This window comes from Orycteropus afer, unplaced genomic scaffold, assembly GCF_000298275.1.
Source record: "Orycteropus afer afer isolate SDZICR_OR568_19922 unplaced genomic scaffold, OryAfe1.0 scaffold00192, whole genome shotgun sequence".
NCBI lineage: Eukaryota > Metazoa > Chordata > Mammalia > Tubulidentata > Orycteropodidae > Orycteropus > Orycteropus afer.
Window position 1 is genome coordinate 2,569,960 of NW_006921779.1, and position 16,566 is coordinate 2,586,525.

At 44.1% G+C, this 16,566-nt stretch overlaps 1 protein-coding gene across 1 annotated transcript; it reads right to left on the reverse strand.

The window, feature by feature from the left end:
* Positions 1–858: 858 nt before the first annotated feature.
* On the reverse strand, positions 859–16,256 carry CDCA8 (cell division cycle associated 8). The gene is made up of 10 exons (XM_007947621.2): positions 16,160–16,256; positions 15,893–16,021; positions 12,085–12,125; positions 10,540–10,612; positions 6,971–7,047; positions 5,238–5,302; positions 4,307–4,402; positions 2,826–2,952; positions 2,000–2,086; positions 859–903 (listed from the first exon to the last, which is right to left on the reverse strand). Exons 1-10 carry the CDS (start codon positions 16,254–16,256, stop codon positions 859–861), a joined length of 837 nt encoding a protein of 278 aa, XP_007945812.1.
* Between the last annotated feature and the right edge of the window lie 310 nt (positions 16,257–16,566).

Genomic DNA, 16,566 nt, shown 5'->3' on the forward strand with positions numbered 1-16,566 from the left:
AAGTTGTGGGGACCACTGGACCATGGATGGCTTAGAAAGTCACACTGTAGCAAGTCACACAAACATTCTAGACTAATCTAAGCCCTCAAACCCCTTACCCAAATTCCCACTACTAAAGAGTTAGAGAAACCAAAGACGGAAACTGCCTCAAAACTAGTATTTGGTCTTCTGTAAACAGGGATAAATACAAAACATTCTCCTAAGAGCTAGAACTATTGGGCATGGCAGGTTAGAGTCATCGCCCCATGTAGTAGTCAATACAGGAGAAAGAGGCTGTGGGAAGTGTGAGGTGTGTGTCCCATGGCTGTGGTCACTGCTCTGGCATGTTCTGTTCTGCTGTCCAGGCCTGCTTGGTCCAGTCCCTCCCAACGTCCTGGATCTGCCCTCCCATGGCCTAGAGCGGGCACTTCGGAGGCTAAGCCTCCCAGCCTCAAGCATACACAGAGTGGAAGTGTCAGACGTAGAGTGCTCTCTGATGAGGGGGCATAGGCAGTCTTCTCAGGAATACGAGGTTCTTCCATGCCACGTCCACTGGAGGTAGGGCAGGGCAGAAAGGATGCTGACTTACAGGGGGAGGCAGCTTTGGAAGCATGAGGGAGAGTTCAGCTGGGAGAATGAGAGGCAGTTCTGATTTGGCAGTGTCTGGGGTCACCTGGGTTGGGAGGTAGGAGACTAGAAGCAGTAACAAAGCTTTATCTAATGACAGGGAAGCAGTGTGTTTCCTGCTCTCCCTCTTCTTGAAGTTCCTAAGAGGATCACACTCAAACAAACAATAAGCCTGAAGGGAAGAAGTCTCCTGAAGGTCCAAGAGATCCTATTAAAAAGGTCCATCCTGTTTAGCTTCTTGGACTAGCAGCCTCATTTGTGGGACTGTATGCTGCTGCAGATCTGAGCGAGACGGTTCTGAAAACAAAAGGAGATAGGGAATTTTGAGAAGATGCTTGCCTGTTAGCCATTTAGTCTAGCTGGGTACCAGTGGATTTGGAGCTAGGCAGGTTTGAGAGGGAATCTCAGCCTCTCCAATCTCAATCTGTAACCATAAACCTTTCTGAACCTCAGCTTCTTATCTAAACATAAGAGTAAGTAGCATCTTAAATGAGATAGCGAAGGTATAATCTGGGAATAGTAATGCTATTATCCAGTTGGATGATGACTGCCACAAGATTTGGGTGGCTGGCTGTGTGTGGATCTTGGCGCTGGATTTATGTTTAGTAGGACATGTCTGGAAAGCCAGCTCCATCTTTGTCCCCTTCTTTGAATGTACCCTTCCCAGACTGCACAGAAGGGTGGGCCCTAGGCATCCATATCTGGACTAAGTGCTCCCATTCACCACCCAAGACCATGGCTGACTGGACCAGGGATGGCCATGTGACCAAAGGGGAGCCAAACTCATCCTCTTTTGGTTTAAAGTTAGAAGCTGGAGCTCCGGCTACCCAAAGCCACAAACAGACTAATGTTAAGGGAGGTCAGAACCAAGATCCTTGTGGACATTATCTGCCAAAGAGGAATGGAGATGTGCAACACAGACGAGTGCATAGACCCTAAAGACAGAGATGGCGAAGAGGTGGGTAGACTGGAGTGGCAGTGGCCCTATACTTCTGCTGAGGGCCCCCTTCTCTAGAAGCCTGGTTGTTTCGCTCTCTTTCTGAGATTCCATACAACACTCCTCACCTCCTTCCTAAAACTACTGTAAGTTTCAGTTCCTGGCAGTCAACTGTGCTGTAAATAGCCTGGCACTAACTGCCTGCAGGAGGCAGAATTTTCATTCTCTTATGGAACTTCTGTGGTAGGCAATCTGGGATGGACCCAAATTCAACACTGAGTTAGGGGCAGGAATGTTGCTATGAAAGTATGTTAACAGTCAGAATCCCTTGGGAAAATTAGGCAATACAATTCTTATAAAGCATCAGCCCAGACCCCAAAAGCAATCCTAAGTAAACCTAAACCCAGAAAGTGATTGGAAGCATCCTGTGTGTGGAGATGAATAAATGAGACTTACAGAAAGCTTCTTAATGTTTCCCAAGGCCTCTGGATCCAGCTGTGTGATATCGATCCTCCTCAAGTCACTGGCCAATAACCGCATGCTCTATAAGGAAGGAGTGGGGGTTTAGCTGGCATGCCCTTTACAGTGGGAACCTCCATCCACCAGCCCAGGGTGTCCAAGGGGGTCTCCTTGATATTCTGATTTGGTGAAAGCCAGTGGCTGGGATGGAGAAATAGTAGGGCAGGCAGGAGTTGGATGTTAGCTCTAAGGGGACAATGGTATCAGTCAGCGGCTAGATCATATTAGCTGAGAAATTTCCAGCAGGTCACATCCAAGATAAATCATCATAGAAACTGAGGTTGCAACTTGCTCATCTCAACCCAGAACAGGGTCCAGCCTGCTTCAGAGCTCCTTTAAATTACACAAAGCCCTTTCAGTTACGTACTCAGGCCCCACTTTTCAGACTATGTGCATATGCCAAAGGCTTCATCCTCTGTACTCCCCAGAATGCCTGTTACTGCACCTATCGCACGATGCTACAGTCAACTGTGAGCCTGTCTATCTTGGCCACTAACTGCTATTCAAGGGCAGGAAGGATGTTTTGGACATCTTGGGCCTGCTACAATACAGGTGGGCAAACGTTAGCTGATGAGTAAATGGAACCTAGAGCTGGGGCAAGGAGCCCCTGGAAGAGAAAACTCGGTTCTGGGTCCTGAAGAGCGTGGAGACCAGGGCCCATGCAACTGAAAGGACTTTGAGGGACAGAAGTGGGTTCTGGGGGAGAAGAAATGCCTGACAACATAGCACACTGTGACCTGGCTTCCATCTGATATACTTTTACCTCTCCACCTCCCACTGGCACAGTGAGGAAAATCTCTTTGCTGTCGGCAAGGGGGCTGCCGTTTACTGAGATATTGTAAATCCGCTCTCTGGCTGCTGGAGTGCGCAGACCTGGGGTCTTGAAGATCCTGTAAAGTGGAAAAATCTCTGTGAAGATGACTTGGCAATAGGAGTGACAACTAGGCTCTTCCAAACTCCATCTGGCCTCAAGTAACATTTTTAAGAAGGCAAGTTCTAAATTTGGCGGAAAACTGTTTTTAAGCGTAATGACTAAACACAGCTGGAGAAAGGAGGCTGTAATTATCAAACATACATCTAGCAGAAGTTAATCTGTAGCCATGTAAATGTTAGCCCCATATGGATGCCAGCCATCCACAAAGCCAGAAATAAACTGTGGTTAGTGTGTTTCCAAGAGTACCTGAGTGCTTCCATCAAGAGGAATTGTCGAGGGTCAAAGGGGAATGAGTCAGAGATGATTATTATATTAATCCCCAAAATGTTAAGGCAGTTAAATGCTGCTACCAGTTTTCCCCTAAATGTTTATTTTACTGTTGTGAAAAGCAGTCTTTAAGAAGAGTGGGAATTTGCGTAGAAAGTAAACCTTCCTTACCCTCCCATCCCAGAGATAACCACTTCTTCCTGGCTCCTAGAGGCAATCCAATGTTTCTTTTAGACACTTTCTTTGCATATAAAGGCAAATTAGATCTCACACCACACCCGTTCTGCAACATGCTGGGAGATGCTCTAAGATCATGAAGCCCTTACCCTATCAGCAGAAATGATCCATGTCTTTTCTTTTTAGTGGCTATATAGTATTCCCTATGAAAATTATTGTAGTCTATTAGCAATGCAAATGGTTAACATGCTGTGCTGCTAACTAAAAGGTTGAAGGTTCAAGTCTACTCAGAAGAGCCTTGGAAGAAAGGCCTGGTGATCTAATTCCAAAATATTAGCCACCGAAACCCCCATGGAGCACAGTTCTACTCTGAGACATATGGGCTCTCCATGAGCCAAAATCGACTTGACGGCAACTGGTTTTGGTATGAAAGGTAATAACTTGTGTTGCGATAACATCCTTATTCATGTTGCTCTTACAAAAGGTGGTTTCAGTTTTCACTCCAAGGTTCACAAGGGGAACAGGAAAATGCCTACCCATTTAATGGGGGTGGGTGAGTGAGGGATACAGCTCTCATCAGAATTGTTGTTGTTGTTAGAAGAGGTCAAATAAGTCACATAGAAGTCTCCCCAGAGAACATTCTCTTCCCCACCATCATATCAAGAATTCTTTTTGCTACTAAAAATGTGTGAGAATGTAAACTCATCCTTGGGAGCAGCAAATGTCAGGAAGCCCAGACACTTACCCTCCTCTGCAATTGCTTGAGAAGGCTAAGGAATCAGGCCTGTTTTCTTAAACACTCCTTCTCTGGTGAATGTTTCATTCTGGGCTCCCACCAAAATCCAAGGGCTGCTCTCAGTACTCACCTTGAATCAAACCTTGGTGTCACACCTGGAGTGGGTTTTATCATGGACAATTCCAATCGGCTCATAGCTGGGGTAACAGTGTTACAACGGCTTGACCTATAGGTAAGAAACAGCCATGAGGTACGCCCCCCCCCCCAGGCCCAATGACAGCAGCAGCAGAGCAAGCTAACACTTGGAGAGAACACTGTGAGACACTGTTCTGAGCACCCTGAATAGATTAACATGTAACCCTCCTAATAGCCTGATGAGGGAGATACAGTCTCTGCGTTTCTTAACTCGCCCAGGATCACACAGCTCATCAAGGTAGAGTCATAACTTTGAACCTAGGAGACAGCCCCTTAACGATCTGCAGGCCCCTTCAGCTGGAGTTCCTGTCCTCTTGCTAGGTGGCCAGTTACTGTCCTGCTAGCACTGCACAGGAAAGGATAAGGAGTCCCTCCTTCACAGACACACATCCAGTGACTACTTCTCTAAGCTTGTTTGAGATGTAGCATTCCCTGAAAAATGGTTTAGTAGAGCCCAGCATCATCAGTTCAAGCCCATGATGATTCTTTACTTAGCAGGATCAGGAGGACATTTCAAGAAACTGACTAAAAATATGTAGCAGCCACCTTATGACTGATAATAGGGTAGCTCTGCACTATCAGGCAACTAAACATAATCAGCAGCGTTCACCATATTTTTCTGGGCCTGACTCTTCCTGTCTGAATTTAAAGTGGGAGAATGGTAAAGACAGGCAGAACTGGAGAAGGTGTTGGGCTAGAGGGTGAGACATTTCTAGAAGCCCCTCCAGCTGGCTCAAGGAGTCGACGATTTTAAGCTCTATTTGAATGTTAGCACAAAAGCCCTTTTCACCCCCTATTTCAGCCACGATGTAGGTGGCTCTCCAATGAAACCAAGAACACGTATCCAAATCTGGAAAACCTATTACCTTTTGCTTTTGCCTTTTCCTTGAATGGACTGGGCTCTCTTCTTGGATGGAGGACACCTTTTCACCTGAAATCACAATCAAATGAAATGGAGGTTACAGAAAGCCCAGAAGAGGGGATGGTGAGGAAGGGTTAAAAAAAAGGAGAAAGGGGAGAGGACAGAGGTCTCTGGACAAGAAAATAGTGAACATAAAGAGAACTGTCTCATGGCATTGAAGGATTTAAATAATTTAGAACATAATTGATCAACTAAGGGTTTATACTGGCTGGGTCTTTAGAATATAGGATGTTGGCCAAGATTAAAGATCAATCTGTTTTGAACTCATGGCAGCCTGGTTCCCCTCCCCTCACTTCACAGACAGTGGTGCAGTGATGGTCACTAAGGATATCCTGGGTGCCCAACCAAGGGACCCTCCGCAGTCCTTACCCTTCCTGACAAGAATCACTCCTTACACCCTGGCGATTCTCTCCTCCTTTGTTCTAAGTTTCATCCTCCCCACTTCTCTGGCTGCCCCCCTGCCATCTGTCCCACTAGCTCCTCCTTCCACATTCACTGCTAGGGGTCCACCCTCAGCCTTCCTCCCTCATGTCCCTGTACAACCTCACCTACACCCACGCTTGGACAACCACCTGAAGGTCTAGGAGTCAGTGTCTCTCTCATCTCTTACTTCTCCCTGAGCTCCAGCCTCTGCTGAGCCCAGATGTCCTGGCAAAGTACTGAGCACTCAACATGTCACATACACTCTTCCTTTTGTTTCCCCTATCTTACTAGATGGCAGCTGCCTAAGCCAGAAACCATTTGGTCATCTTGGGCTCCTCTGCCAGTCCTGCTTTTTCTCCCTGTTAAATTGATCTCAAAACCATCCCTTATTTTTATACAGTTTATACAGTGCCAGTGTCTCAGCTTAAGAAGTACAACAGCTTATGGGATACTGGGCTTCTATATGAGGTGATAAAAATTATCTGTAGATAGTGGTGACAGTTGCATAGCATACGAATGTCATTAACGTCACTGAATTGTACGTTTAAAACTGGTTGAAACAGCAATTTTTTGGTGATACGTGTTTTACCACAATTTAAAAAATGATACAAACACTGGTTTTAAAATTTTCACCTTTGCTTCAAATTAATGACAGAACCACATTAAAGATGTAAGATATACAGATTTTTCTTAAACAAAACAAAACAAAAGTACAATAGCCTCCCGATTGGTTTCCTTGTCTCTAATTCTACCCTGCATCCCATCAATCCCAAACATTGTTGTTCTGAAATACTGATCTGATTGTATCTCTTCCTGTTACTTATTTGATGAAATTCAAACTTCCAAGCTTGTCATACAAGGACATATATTATCTGGTCTCTACACAAAGTATCCTCACAGCCTGTACCCCAGCCAAACCAGCCTGCTCCCTGTTCCTTGGGTGGACAGGACACTTCCACCCCTCCTCCCAGGAGTCTCTTCCCTTTCTTCTCCAGCTGGTGAAATCTTACCCACCTTTAAAGGCCTGGCGGTATCCTGATGGTATAGTTGAGACTCAAGTTTCTTTTGTGTTCTATGCACTTCGTGCCTGCCTCTATTATCACCCTTGTCATTTACCTATTTAAGGTGGGATCTTCTCTTCTAAACTGTTAACTCTGGTGGTGGGGGGGGGGCAGCAGCGGCAACAAGTGTATCAGAAATCTGTATTTCCTCAGGCCTCGTGGCCCTCATCCACCAATTTAAGGGCCTACTTACTCTTGTAGTTTGAAGAGTCTTATTTTTATTTTCTTCTTCTTCTGCTATCATCTCATCCACTTGTATTACTTTTCGTGCTAGAGGAAACAGTTTAACAGTGTGATATTTCTGACGGGAATAAAGCTTCATGCATTCGTATCTCTTATAAGGAATAAAGCTTATGCAATCTTAGGCTATAATCAAGAAATAGACCCAAAATGGAGAATACAACTTTTTCTAAGAGAGTTTAGACAAAAGACACTAACCAAGGTGTTTGATGCCTGACAGAGACAGCCCAACATTCTGATTCAGAGCATACTTGGCTCCAGACTTGAACTTGTGTCACGCTACCATTCACTAGATCATGTAGCTTTAATTACTCTGTGCCTCAGTTTCCTTACCTCTTTAAAAGGGAGTAGTTGCTATATAGAGACATTGCGAGGCTTGCAAATGTGAGTTCCACAAGAGTATTATTTTTACTCTTGTATCCCCAAGCCCTAGAACTGTGCCTGCACATAAGAGCTCATTAAATATTTATGGAATGAATGAATTCAAGGTCCTCTGGGTACCTGACACAGACGAAATATTCTCAACATGTCATAATAATGGTAAATTATCATTACATTAAGGAGCTCTGGGGGTGTAGGGGTTAAGGCATTTGGCTGTTAACCACCAGCCACTCCATGGACAAAAGATGAGGCAGCCTGTTTCCATAAAGATTTACAATCTTGGAAACCCAACGGGGGTTGCCATGAGTCGGAATCAACTTGATGGCAGTGAGTTTGAGTTTTTTAGTTATCTTTACAATCATCTCTTAGCAGGAGGAGTATGAAGGATGTTTAGGACTGAGGATACTAAAGGAAAAATAAAAAATTGTAATATTTAAGAGCTTGTCATATAGAAAAGGTTAAAATGGTTCTACAGGATACCAAAAAGCAAAACTAGGGTCAAGATGTAGATACCACAAGGAAACTTTGGCTCAAAATTGACAATTTCTGATAGTCTTAGCTGTACAGTGAATAAAAAGTAATGAGTGTCCCATTGCTAAACATGTACAACCAGAATCTAGACAATCTTGAGCAGGAACTCTGCAGAGAAAATTCATACATTTAATGATGGGGAGAGAGATCGGCCTAAACGACTTTTATTTAGCTGTAGCTCTGACACATGAAACAAGGGCACAAAACCAATTTCAACTGGGTTGATATTGGTCACGATGTGTTGAGTTCCCAGAAGTGAAATCAGAACACCCCTCCCCCACCACATCCCTCCCCAAGCAAGCAAAACTGGTGAACTCAGAAACTGATGAGATTACCTTAAGTGCAGAAATGACCCAAAGTGGCCTAAGAGATTATAAACATGTGACTGAGGAACTCTGGGCGCACCCAAGTCCAATTACATCATCACAACCTCGGGGAGGTAGGAGTGAAATACGACGTTACAAAAAATACATGGTGCTTTCTTCATAAAAGACAGAACAGGAACTGGACAGCATTTTTGGCTCTGCCTAGTAGGGAAGGTGCTCTGGGGACAGCCATGAAATCCAGGCCATGAGGCAGGTCTGTTCTCACAACAGCCAGGTACAGCTTACCATTAATTCCACATCACAGCTCAATGTGGCCTGGGTCCACGCTCAGAGTAACCTACAAATCTTCCTTCCTATAAGACAGCATTTCTTGGAGTGTGGGATGTGTACTGAATGTGAGATGAGTTTACACGTATAGTTCACTGGACTGAGTAATGTGGAATTACACACTGAGAAAGTTATTCCTTTTACAATTTTCTTTCCATCCTTCTGATTACATCAGGAAGAGTCTCAAGTTTGGTATTACCATGTCTAACACCTCTCTAAATCTTGGTATCTTTGGTACAATGAAGTACTTAATAAGGCTCTTCTAGCCATAGTCTTTGTGACTCCCACCAGATGATTGGGTGGAACTATGCAAATCTGAGGTGTTTACAGCCTACCAAGGGGATTGGACAGCTTGTTAAAAATATAAATAAGATACATGGCACTTTGTGGGAGTAGAACCATGGAACCATGGAAATAAATGTATAGAACCCTAACGTGGGGATTGGCCCATTTTACCATCCCACTAGACTTAAATGAGCCATCCTAAAGGTGGAAAAGGAGGATCTCACTACCATCAAGACAGAAGAACCAGAGTGGAGTATGTTCCTGTGCCCAAGATTCCTGTGCTGGATCTCCCTGGCAAAGAGATGGCAGACAGACAGTGGTAGCAGAACAAAGAGACTCGCATGCAAGTGGCGGGCTTCCCAGTCCATGGAGGAGATAGCTGAGTGCCTTTGGGCAAAAGGCCTGCTGGTGGAGTGGGATGTCTCTCTGGGCATGGCAGAGCTAAAGGCCAGAGTGAAGTGTGCCACGGCTGAGAAGAAGCTGTCTTGATTGAAGATTGTATCCCGAGTACTCTGATCCTGAACTGTAACTGGTTACTTCCCTAATAAACCCTGTAACCATGAGCACTGTGTGAGTTCTATGTGGCCAATGCAACGCATTATCAAATCCAGCAGAGAAGCAGAGTGCTGCGGGAAGGAAAGTTGGTACCAGAACTGGCAAAAAGGTGGGAGGATGGCAGCATGTCTGACCTCTCCCTCCCAGGAATCAACCTTGGGCTGATCCTGATGATGGTGATTCTGTCTCCCCCTTGTAGAGTTTGAGGATGTCTGGAACAGGTGCCAAGCTCTTTTTTGCATTATCCAAACAATGACTGGTTTCTAGCTACAAGGTGTGGAATCCCCTTGCTCAATCTGGCCTGAGCCCATGCTAACTAATAATTTGGGTAAATAATGTGGCTTTGGGCCCTGGTGCCTGAGATGCACCACACCTGAGGCCAATAAGTGGGGGCTGACCAGACCAAAGCTGCAGGAGGCATGATGTAATCTATCACACCACGTGATGATAAAAGCCTGGGAGGGCTAAGGTGCAGTATAATTTTTGGGTTGGTGAGAGCCAACATCTGCTCTTGGTACGGTAAGGACATCCTGTGGGGACATAGAAGCTCTGTGCTAAGACCCCTCCTGGACCTTGCTCTTTTCTTTTTTTTTCTGCTAGACTGAAAATAGCCCTTTCCTTGGAATCCTTGGAATCTATGAGTCATTTCAATTATTGGACCTAAGAAATAGGGAAGGAGCCAGTACCTGATGACTTAGCAGGGATGAAAGAGAAAGAGCTGTGTGGAGCAGCTGGGGTCTGGACTGAGCAGGCAAGGGAACCTGAGATTTCTGTAGGATACGGTTGGTGTGTACAGTGGGATTTATTACCCACCACACATTTGGCATCAGAGATGGGATGATCTCAGCCTCCCTCGACTGGTTTGACACTGATTTACAAACCAGCAGTGTTTTTTCTTTCTCCCCTTTCACTTGTGCTCATATATCAGTTATACATCAGTCTCTTGAGACAATACAATTAACTAAATGTAGTGGCCAAAATCAAATTTCTGTATTTATAAGATTGAAGGCTAGACATTAGAGAAGAGACTCCACCAATGAGGTCCTGCCTGAGCAGCCAACCAACCACGCTGGACTCAGTGCTCTGAGTTCAACAAGGGGTTTTGAAAAGTACTCACTTTTGGCAGATTTTAGGGGTGTCTGAATAGCTTCTGCTGTTAGTTTGTTTATTTCTGTGATATCAAGGTCAGCCTGTGATAAAGAGCCAGAAAACACCAGATCCAGCAAATATGAGGAATGATATTTAACATTAACTCATTTAAAAAAACATAATATTTGATATACATACAAGAATGTCACACATTAGTTACAAACAAAATATAAGACTCCCATAAATCCACCATCCAATCCAAGACCTAGAATATTGCTAGTAACTTGCTTCTACCTATGTATTAAGGAGCCCTGGTGGCACAGTGGGTTAAATACTAACTGCCTGCTAACCCAAAAGTTGCCGGTTTGAACCCACCAGCCACTCCAAGGGAGAAAGACATAGTAGTCTGCTTCCATAAAGATTACAGCCTTGGAAACCCTATGGGGCAGTTCTACAATGTCCTATAAGGTCGCTGAGTTGGACTCAACTCAATGGCAATGCGTTTGATTTTTTAGCTATGTATTCCTTACCTGCCTATTTCCTTATCTCTCCTGCACTGGTGGAAATGTTATCTATGCTGTCCAATACTGTAGCCACTAGTCATGTGTGGCTATCGAACACTTAAAATGTGGCATGACTGAAGAACTGAATTTTTAAAAAATTTTTTAAATAATTTAAATAGTTACATGTGGCTAATGTATAATGTAGTGTAGCAGTTAAGACATTTGGCTCTCTTAAAAGGCTGGTGGCTTGAAACCATCTGCTCCATGGAAGAAAGACGAGGCAGTCTGCTTTCATAAAGATTTACAGCCTGGGAAACCCACTGGGGGTCGCTATGAGTTGGAATCAACTTGATGGCAGGGAGTTTAATTTTTGGTTTTGGAATGTATTAGGAGTCATGGTGGTACAACGGTTAAGCACTTAGCTGCTAACCAAAAGGGTTGTGGTTTGAACCTATTCAGTGGCTCTGGTAACCTGCTGTCATAAAGATCAGAGCCAAGAAAACCCTATAGAGCAGTTCTACTCTGCCCCATGAGGTATCTGAGTCAAAACTGACCTGAAGGCACTAACAACAATGACAGTGGCTAATGTGCAGATCTAAACCCTGTATTTTGCTTCCCATCTCACTGCCTTCAGTCCTGATACTGACGCTTGGAGGAAGGAGGCAAGTAAGGGAAGGGTCAGTTAAGGTGGATGGTCCTGAGAGTCCTAAGCAAGAGCAGTTTCTGCAGTATGACATGATAAAGCAATAGTCTCTTTGTCATCCAGCAGGTTAGGCCACAGTATAATGACCCAGGAGTTTAAAGGAACTTAGGCTTAAGGCTCTCTATTTTCCTCTACAGACTTTAGGGCAAGGGGCTGCCAGGAACCTGCCAAAAACAGAACCGCCTCCCTTCTTAGAGCTTAAGGATGTTTGGGCCTCATGTACTCAACATATGACACAATTATAACTTTTCAGTTGACATGAACAGCTAATGTCCCCTATGGAACCTTTCACAGTAAATACCCACTGGTTGGATTTTGTGACTGGACTATAGACATAATCAACTTAAAAAGAGGACAAGTCACTTACTGTTGCTGCCTCTTCCAGAGCCTGCTTGTTTCCTCCAAGGGCTTTAAAAAGAACATGTTATTTAGTTATTGAAGATTTTAACCATAATTCATCTTCCCTAACGTTATCAGTTCTTTCTAAAACTGGACCAGATTAAACCCTTGATCCAACATGCCAGGGTCTTCACAATCTAGTCTTTCTCCAACCTTGATTCTTCCTAATGACCTACTCTATTATTATTAAGGATTGAACTATGTTCTCCAAAAATGTGTTGTAAATCTTACCCTCTTTGCTTATGTTTATAATCCCATAATGGGTTGTTCATTATGTTAATGAGACAAGATTAGTGCAGGGTGTATCTTCAGTCAATCTCTTTTGAGATATAAAAGAGATTAAACTAGAGAGCAGAAGCAGATATAGGGGAAGAGAGAGATGCCAAGCCACATGAAGATCTCCCAGGAGCAGAAGCTCAAAGAGACAAGAACCTTCCTCCAGAGCCAATAGAGAAAGATTTCCCCTAGAGCTGGCACCCTGAATTTGGACTTCTAGCCTTCGAAACTCTGAGAAAATAAATTTGTTAAACCAACCCAGTTGTGTTTCTGTTATAGCAGCACTATAGAACTAAGACTTCTATGTTCCACCACACCAAATTCCTCCCCATTTCTCAAATGTGCCACTGTCTCTCATAATTAAGTGCCCTAGTGCTTATTTTCTCTGTCTGGACTACTTCTCTACTCTCAGCAAACTCCTAATTCATCCTTCTCAAATATCACCTCAACAGCTGGTTCTATGTCCCAAGCATTCCACTCACCATGTCTCAATCCTCACAAACCTTACTGTACAGACAGGGGAACAGACACCAGAGAGATATAGTATGATTAAGTAACTCAAGGAAGATCAGAGAGCTGGAGTAGGGAAGAAATGGAATTTCAACTTTGGTCTGCCTTCATCCCAAAACGGTTCATTTTTTCTCTCACAGAAGGTTGCTACAAAGTGCTGACTTAGTGGCTCACCCACTTTCTCCCGAACAACTAACTACCCAGAGCTGTTTAAGTGTCTGCCCTTGCCTCGAGTGTTAATTCCTTGAGGACAACAATAATATCCACAGTTGGGAAGAATCTGGCATACAGTAGGTGGGTAGTAAATGCTCGATGAATGAAATGGTCTTTGCAAGATTTAGATGTAAAATTAAAGTTAGGTTAAGTCCTCCTGCTAGACACTCTCATAATATTCTTTATAATAGTCAAGAACTCAGGCTTTGGAATCAGAATACTTGGGTTGAAACAGACTCTTCAACTAACTAGCATATGAGACCTTAAGCATAGTAAAGTAACTACCCTCTCTGTGCCTTAATCTTCTCCTCTACAAAATAGGGATAATATTAATCTGTAAAACATTTAGTACAATGCCTGTCTGGTATAGGAAGCACTACATAAAAGTGCACACTGGCTGTTGTTGTTAGGTGCCATCGAGTCAGCTCCGACTCATAATGACCCCGTGTATAACAGAATGAAACACTTCCTGGTCCTGTGCTAGCCTCACAATCCTTGCTAATTAAGTGCCCTAGTGCACTTAATAAACCTGAACCCATTGTTGCAGCCACTTTGTCAATCCATCTTGTTGAGAGCCTTCCCCTTTTTCCCCCGTTGATCCTCCACTTTACCAAGCATGATACCCTTCTCCAGGGAAGGGTCCTTTCTAACAACATGAGCAAAGTAAGTGAGACGAAGTATGGCCATTCTCGCTTCCAAGGAGCATTCTGGCTGCACTTCTTCCAGGACAGATCTGTTCGTTCTTTTGGGAGTCCATGGTACTTTCAGTATTTTTACCAACACTTATAATTTTAATTATAAAATCATGTGTCAAATTTTTAATCACTCCTCTATGCTAACCTGTAAGCTTCTGAAGGGCATGGACAATGTCTGTTTTAATTTCCCAATGCATCTTAGCATAGTGCCTAAGGCACTTGACTGCTAACCAGAAGGTTGGCGGTTCAAATCCACCAGCCACTCCTTGGAAGGAAGGTTGGGCAATCTACTTCCGTAGTGATATCACCTCGGAAACCCCAGGAGGGGTGGCTATGAGTCGGGGCTGACTCCATGGCACATAACAACAACAACACATCTTTGGCACCTAGCATTGTGACTGACAAATGATCAATGAATATAATAATATGTATAGAAATGAGCAAATGAATTAATAAATAAAAGAGCCATTTGAAAAGATCATTAAATGTCTACTATTGTGAAGAGAAGAATCCCTGGGTAGTGCAAATAGTTAAAATGCTTGGCAGCTAACCAAAAGGTTAAGAGAGGTTCAAGTCAACACACAGGTGACTTGGAAAAAAGGCCAAACTATTGACCATGGAAAACCCTATGTAGTACGGTTCTCAGGGGCAGATTACTGAGTAAGCAAGGTAAGCACAAGCTTACTTGTGCTTACTAATCAGTAGTGAAGAATTTCACATGGGTTTTAACATATTGATGTGGTTAAATCCATGTGAAACTGTTCACTACCAATTAGTAAGTTAGCCTGTGCTCACCTTGTTTACTGGGTACTCTACCTGTCAGGGACTGTAAATTTGAAGAGGCTTTGCTTCTGTAGCAAGGTGCTGTGGAATTGGGAGAGAGACAGATGCCAGCATACCTAGCAGTAGAATGTCTGATGCAGTGAAAAAATGCAAAATTGTTCACTACAGATTAGTAAATAAGCACAAGTAAGCCTGTGCTTACCTTGCTTATTGGGTAATCCGACACTGACAGTTTTATTCTACACACATGGGGTCGCCATAAGTCAGACTTGACTTGGTGGCAACTGAACAGAACATACATTTCTACCCAGGAAGGTGGCTATATCCTGCATAATAAAAGAAAATGGAAAAATTAAAGCTAATCTAGCAGAAAGGGCAGCTTCCTGCATTTCCTTGGATGTTTAACAAAGGGGTGGGAGAATAGGCTAGGATTTTTCTCTGGACAGGAAAACTCTTGTCTCTTTACATTTCACAATTTGATTTGCCCATTTTTAAATCGGCAATTTCTATAAGCTGCAGAAAGAATTCCCAAGGGCTCATCTTTCCAGGTAACAAACCAAGTTGTTCATTCATTCATTCATTTAATAAAGTTTTATTGAGCACTTAGTCCCTGCAAGATACATTCCTAGCTACCGATAGTTTCTGTCCTGCCCTTGTGGAGCTTACAATTTTGGCTGCATATGTAATCAACAAAAATATGTGTGGAATAACAGAAGGTGGGCCATTAAAGTATATCCCCATTAAAAAAAAAAAAAAAATCTATCTATCTATATAGATAAACATACATGGGTAAAATATACATTAAGTTAGATCAGAAATCAGTGAACTATTCCCACCTGCTTTGGTATGGCCCGTGAGCTTAGATGGTGTTTTCACTTTCAAGTGGTTTGAAATATCAAGGAAGAATACTATCTCATGACATGTGAAATTCAGTTTCTGGGTCCATAAATAACGTTTTATTGGAATACAGCCATGCCCATTTGTTATAGCTCCTTCTGAGCTGTAAAAGCAGAGGTGAGTAGTTGCAACAGAAATCTTCTAAACCATAACGCCTAAAATATTTCCTATCTAGACCACTAGAAAAAAAGCGAGCCTATTCCTGAGTTAGATGATATTAAGCGCTATGGAAGAAAATAAAGCAAGGAGAGGAAATGGAAGTGTGGCAGTAGAGCTGCAATTTTCAACAGTGGTCACGGAAGACCTCACTAAAGATGACACTTGAGCAAGTTCTTTCTAAAGGCAGTCTGTAAACACAGAGGGTCTCCAGGCCAAGGCTGGGGAAACTCCAGCAGTTCTTACCGAAGTAGTCGAGCCAGTTCATCTCGCGCAGCGCCTTGGGGAGCCGCAAGATCTCGATGTTGTACAGGTTATCCATCTCCTTGAGGAGGTTCTGCCTGTCTGACTGAATTTGCTTGGATCGGATTTGCACTGCGAAAGGGCGGAGCCGATAGAGCACTGGTCACCCGGCGGGTGCATGGTGCTTGGAATCCACGCTCTCTGCATCCCAGCCGCCGGGACCCAGCGATTGTCCCAGGTAGGTGCCACGCCCGAGGTCCCGCCCCTTACCTTCGCGGTCGAAGTCCTTGAGAAAGGAAGAGAGCTTCCGGCTTCGCAACGAATTAGTCTTGGTCGCCCGACTGCCGCCCTTCTTAGCCGGAGCCATGTCGCTTCGGTGAAGACTGTGGGGAGCAGGGGGCCGAACGACAAGGGGTCAAGGGGGAAGAGGAACTAAAGACTCCGCAAAGGGAGAGGGCGGACGGGGACCCAAGGGAGCCAGTTCGGGAGCCCCGTCCTTTGAGGCCTGGGCATAACGAAAGCGCGAGGCATGTACCTGAAGGTCCCACAACAAGAGCTGAGACAGACTTCGCGGCTCCACCAGGGAAGGAATCGGCTCTTTAGCTAACCGGACATGCGACCGCCGCCACCAAATTCAAAATCAACTGCTACAGGCTGACAAATGAAAAGTCACCGTC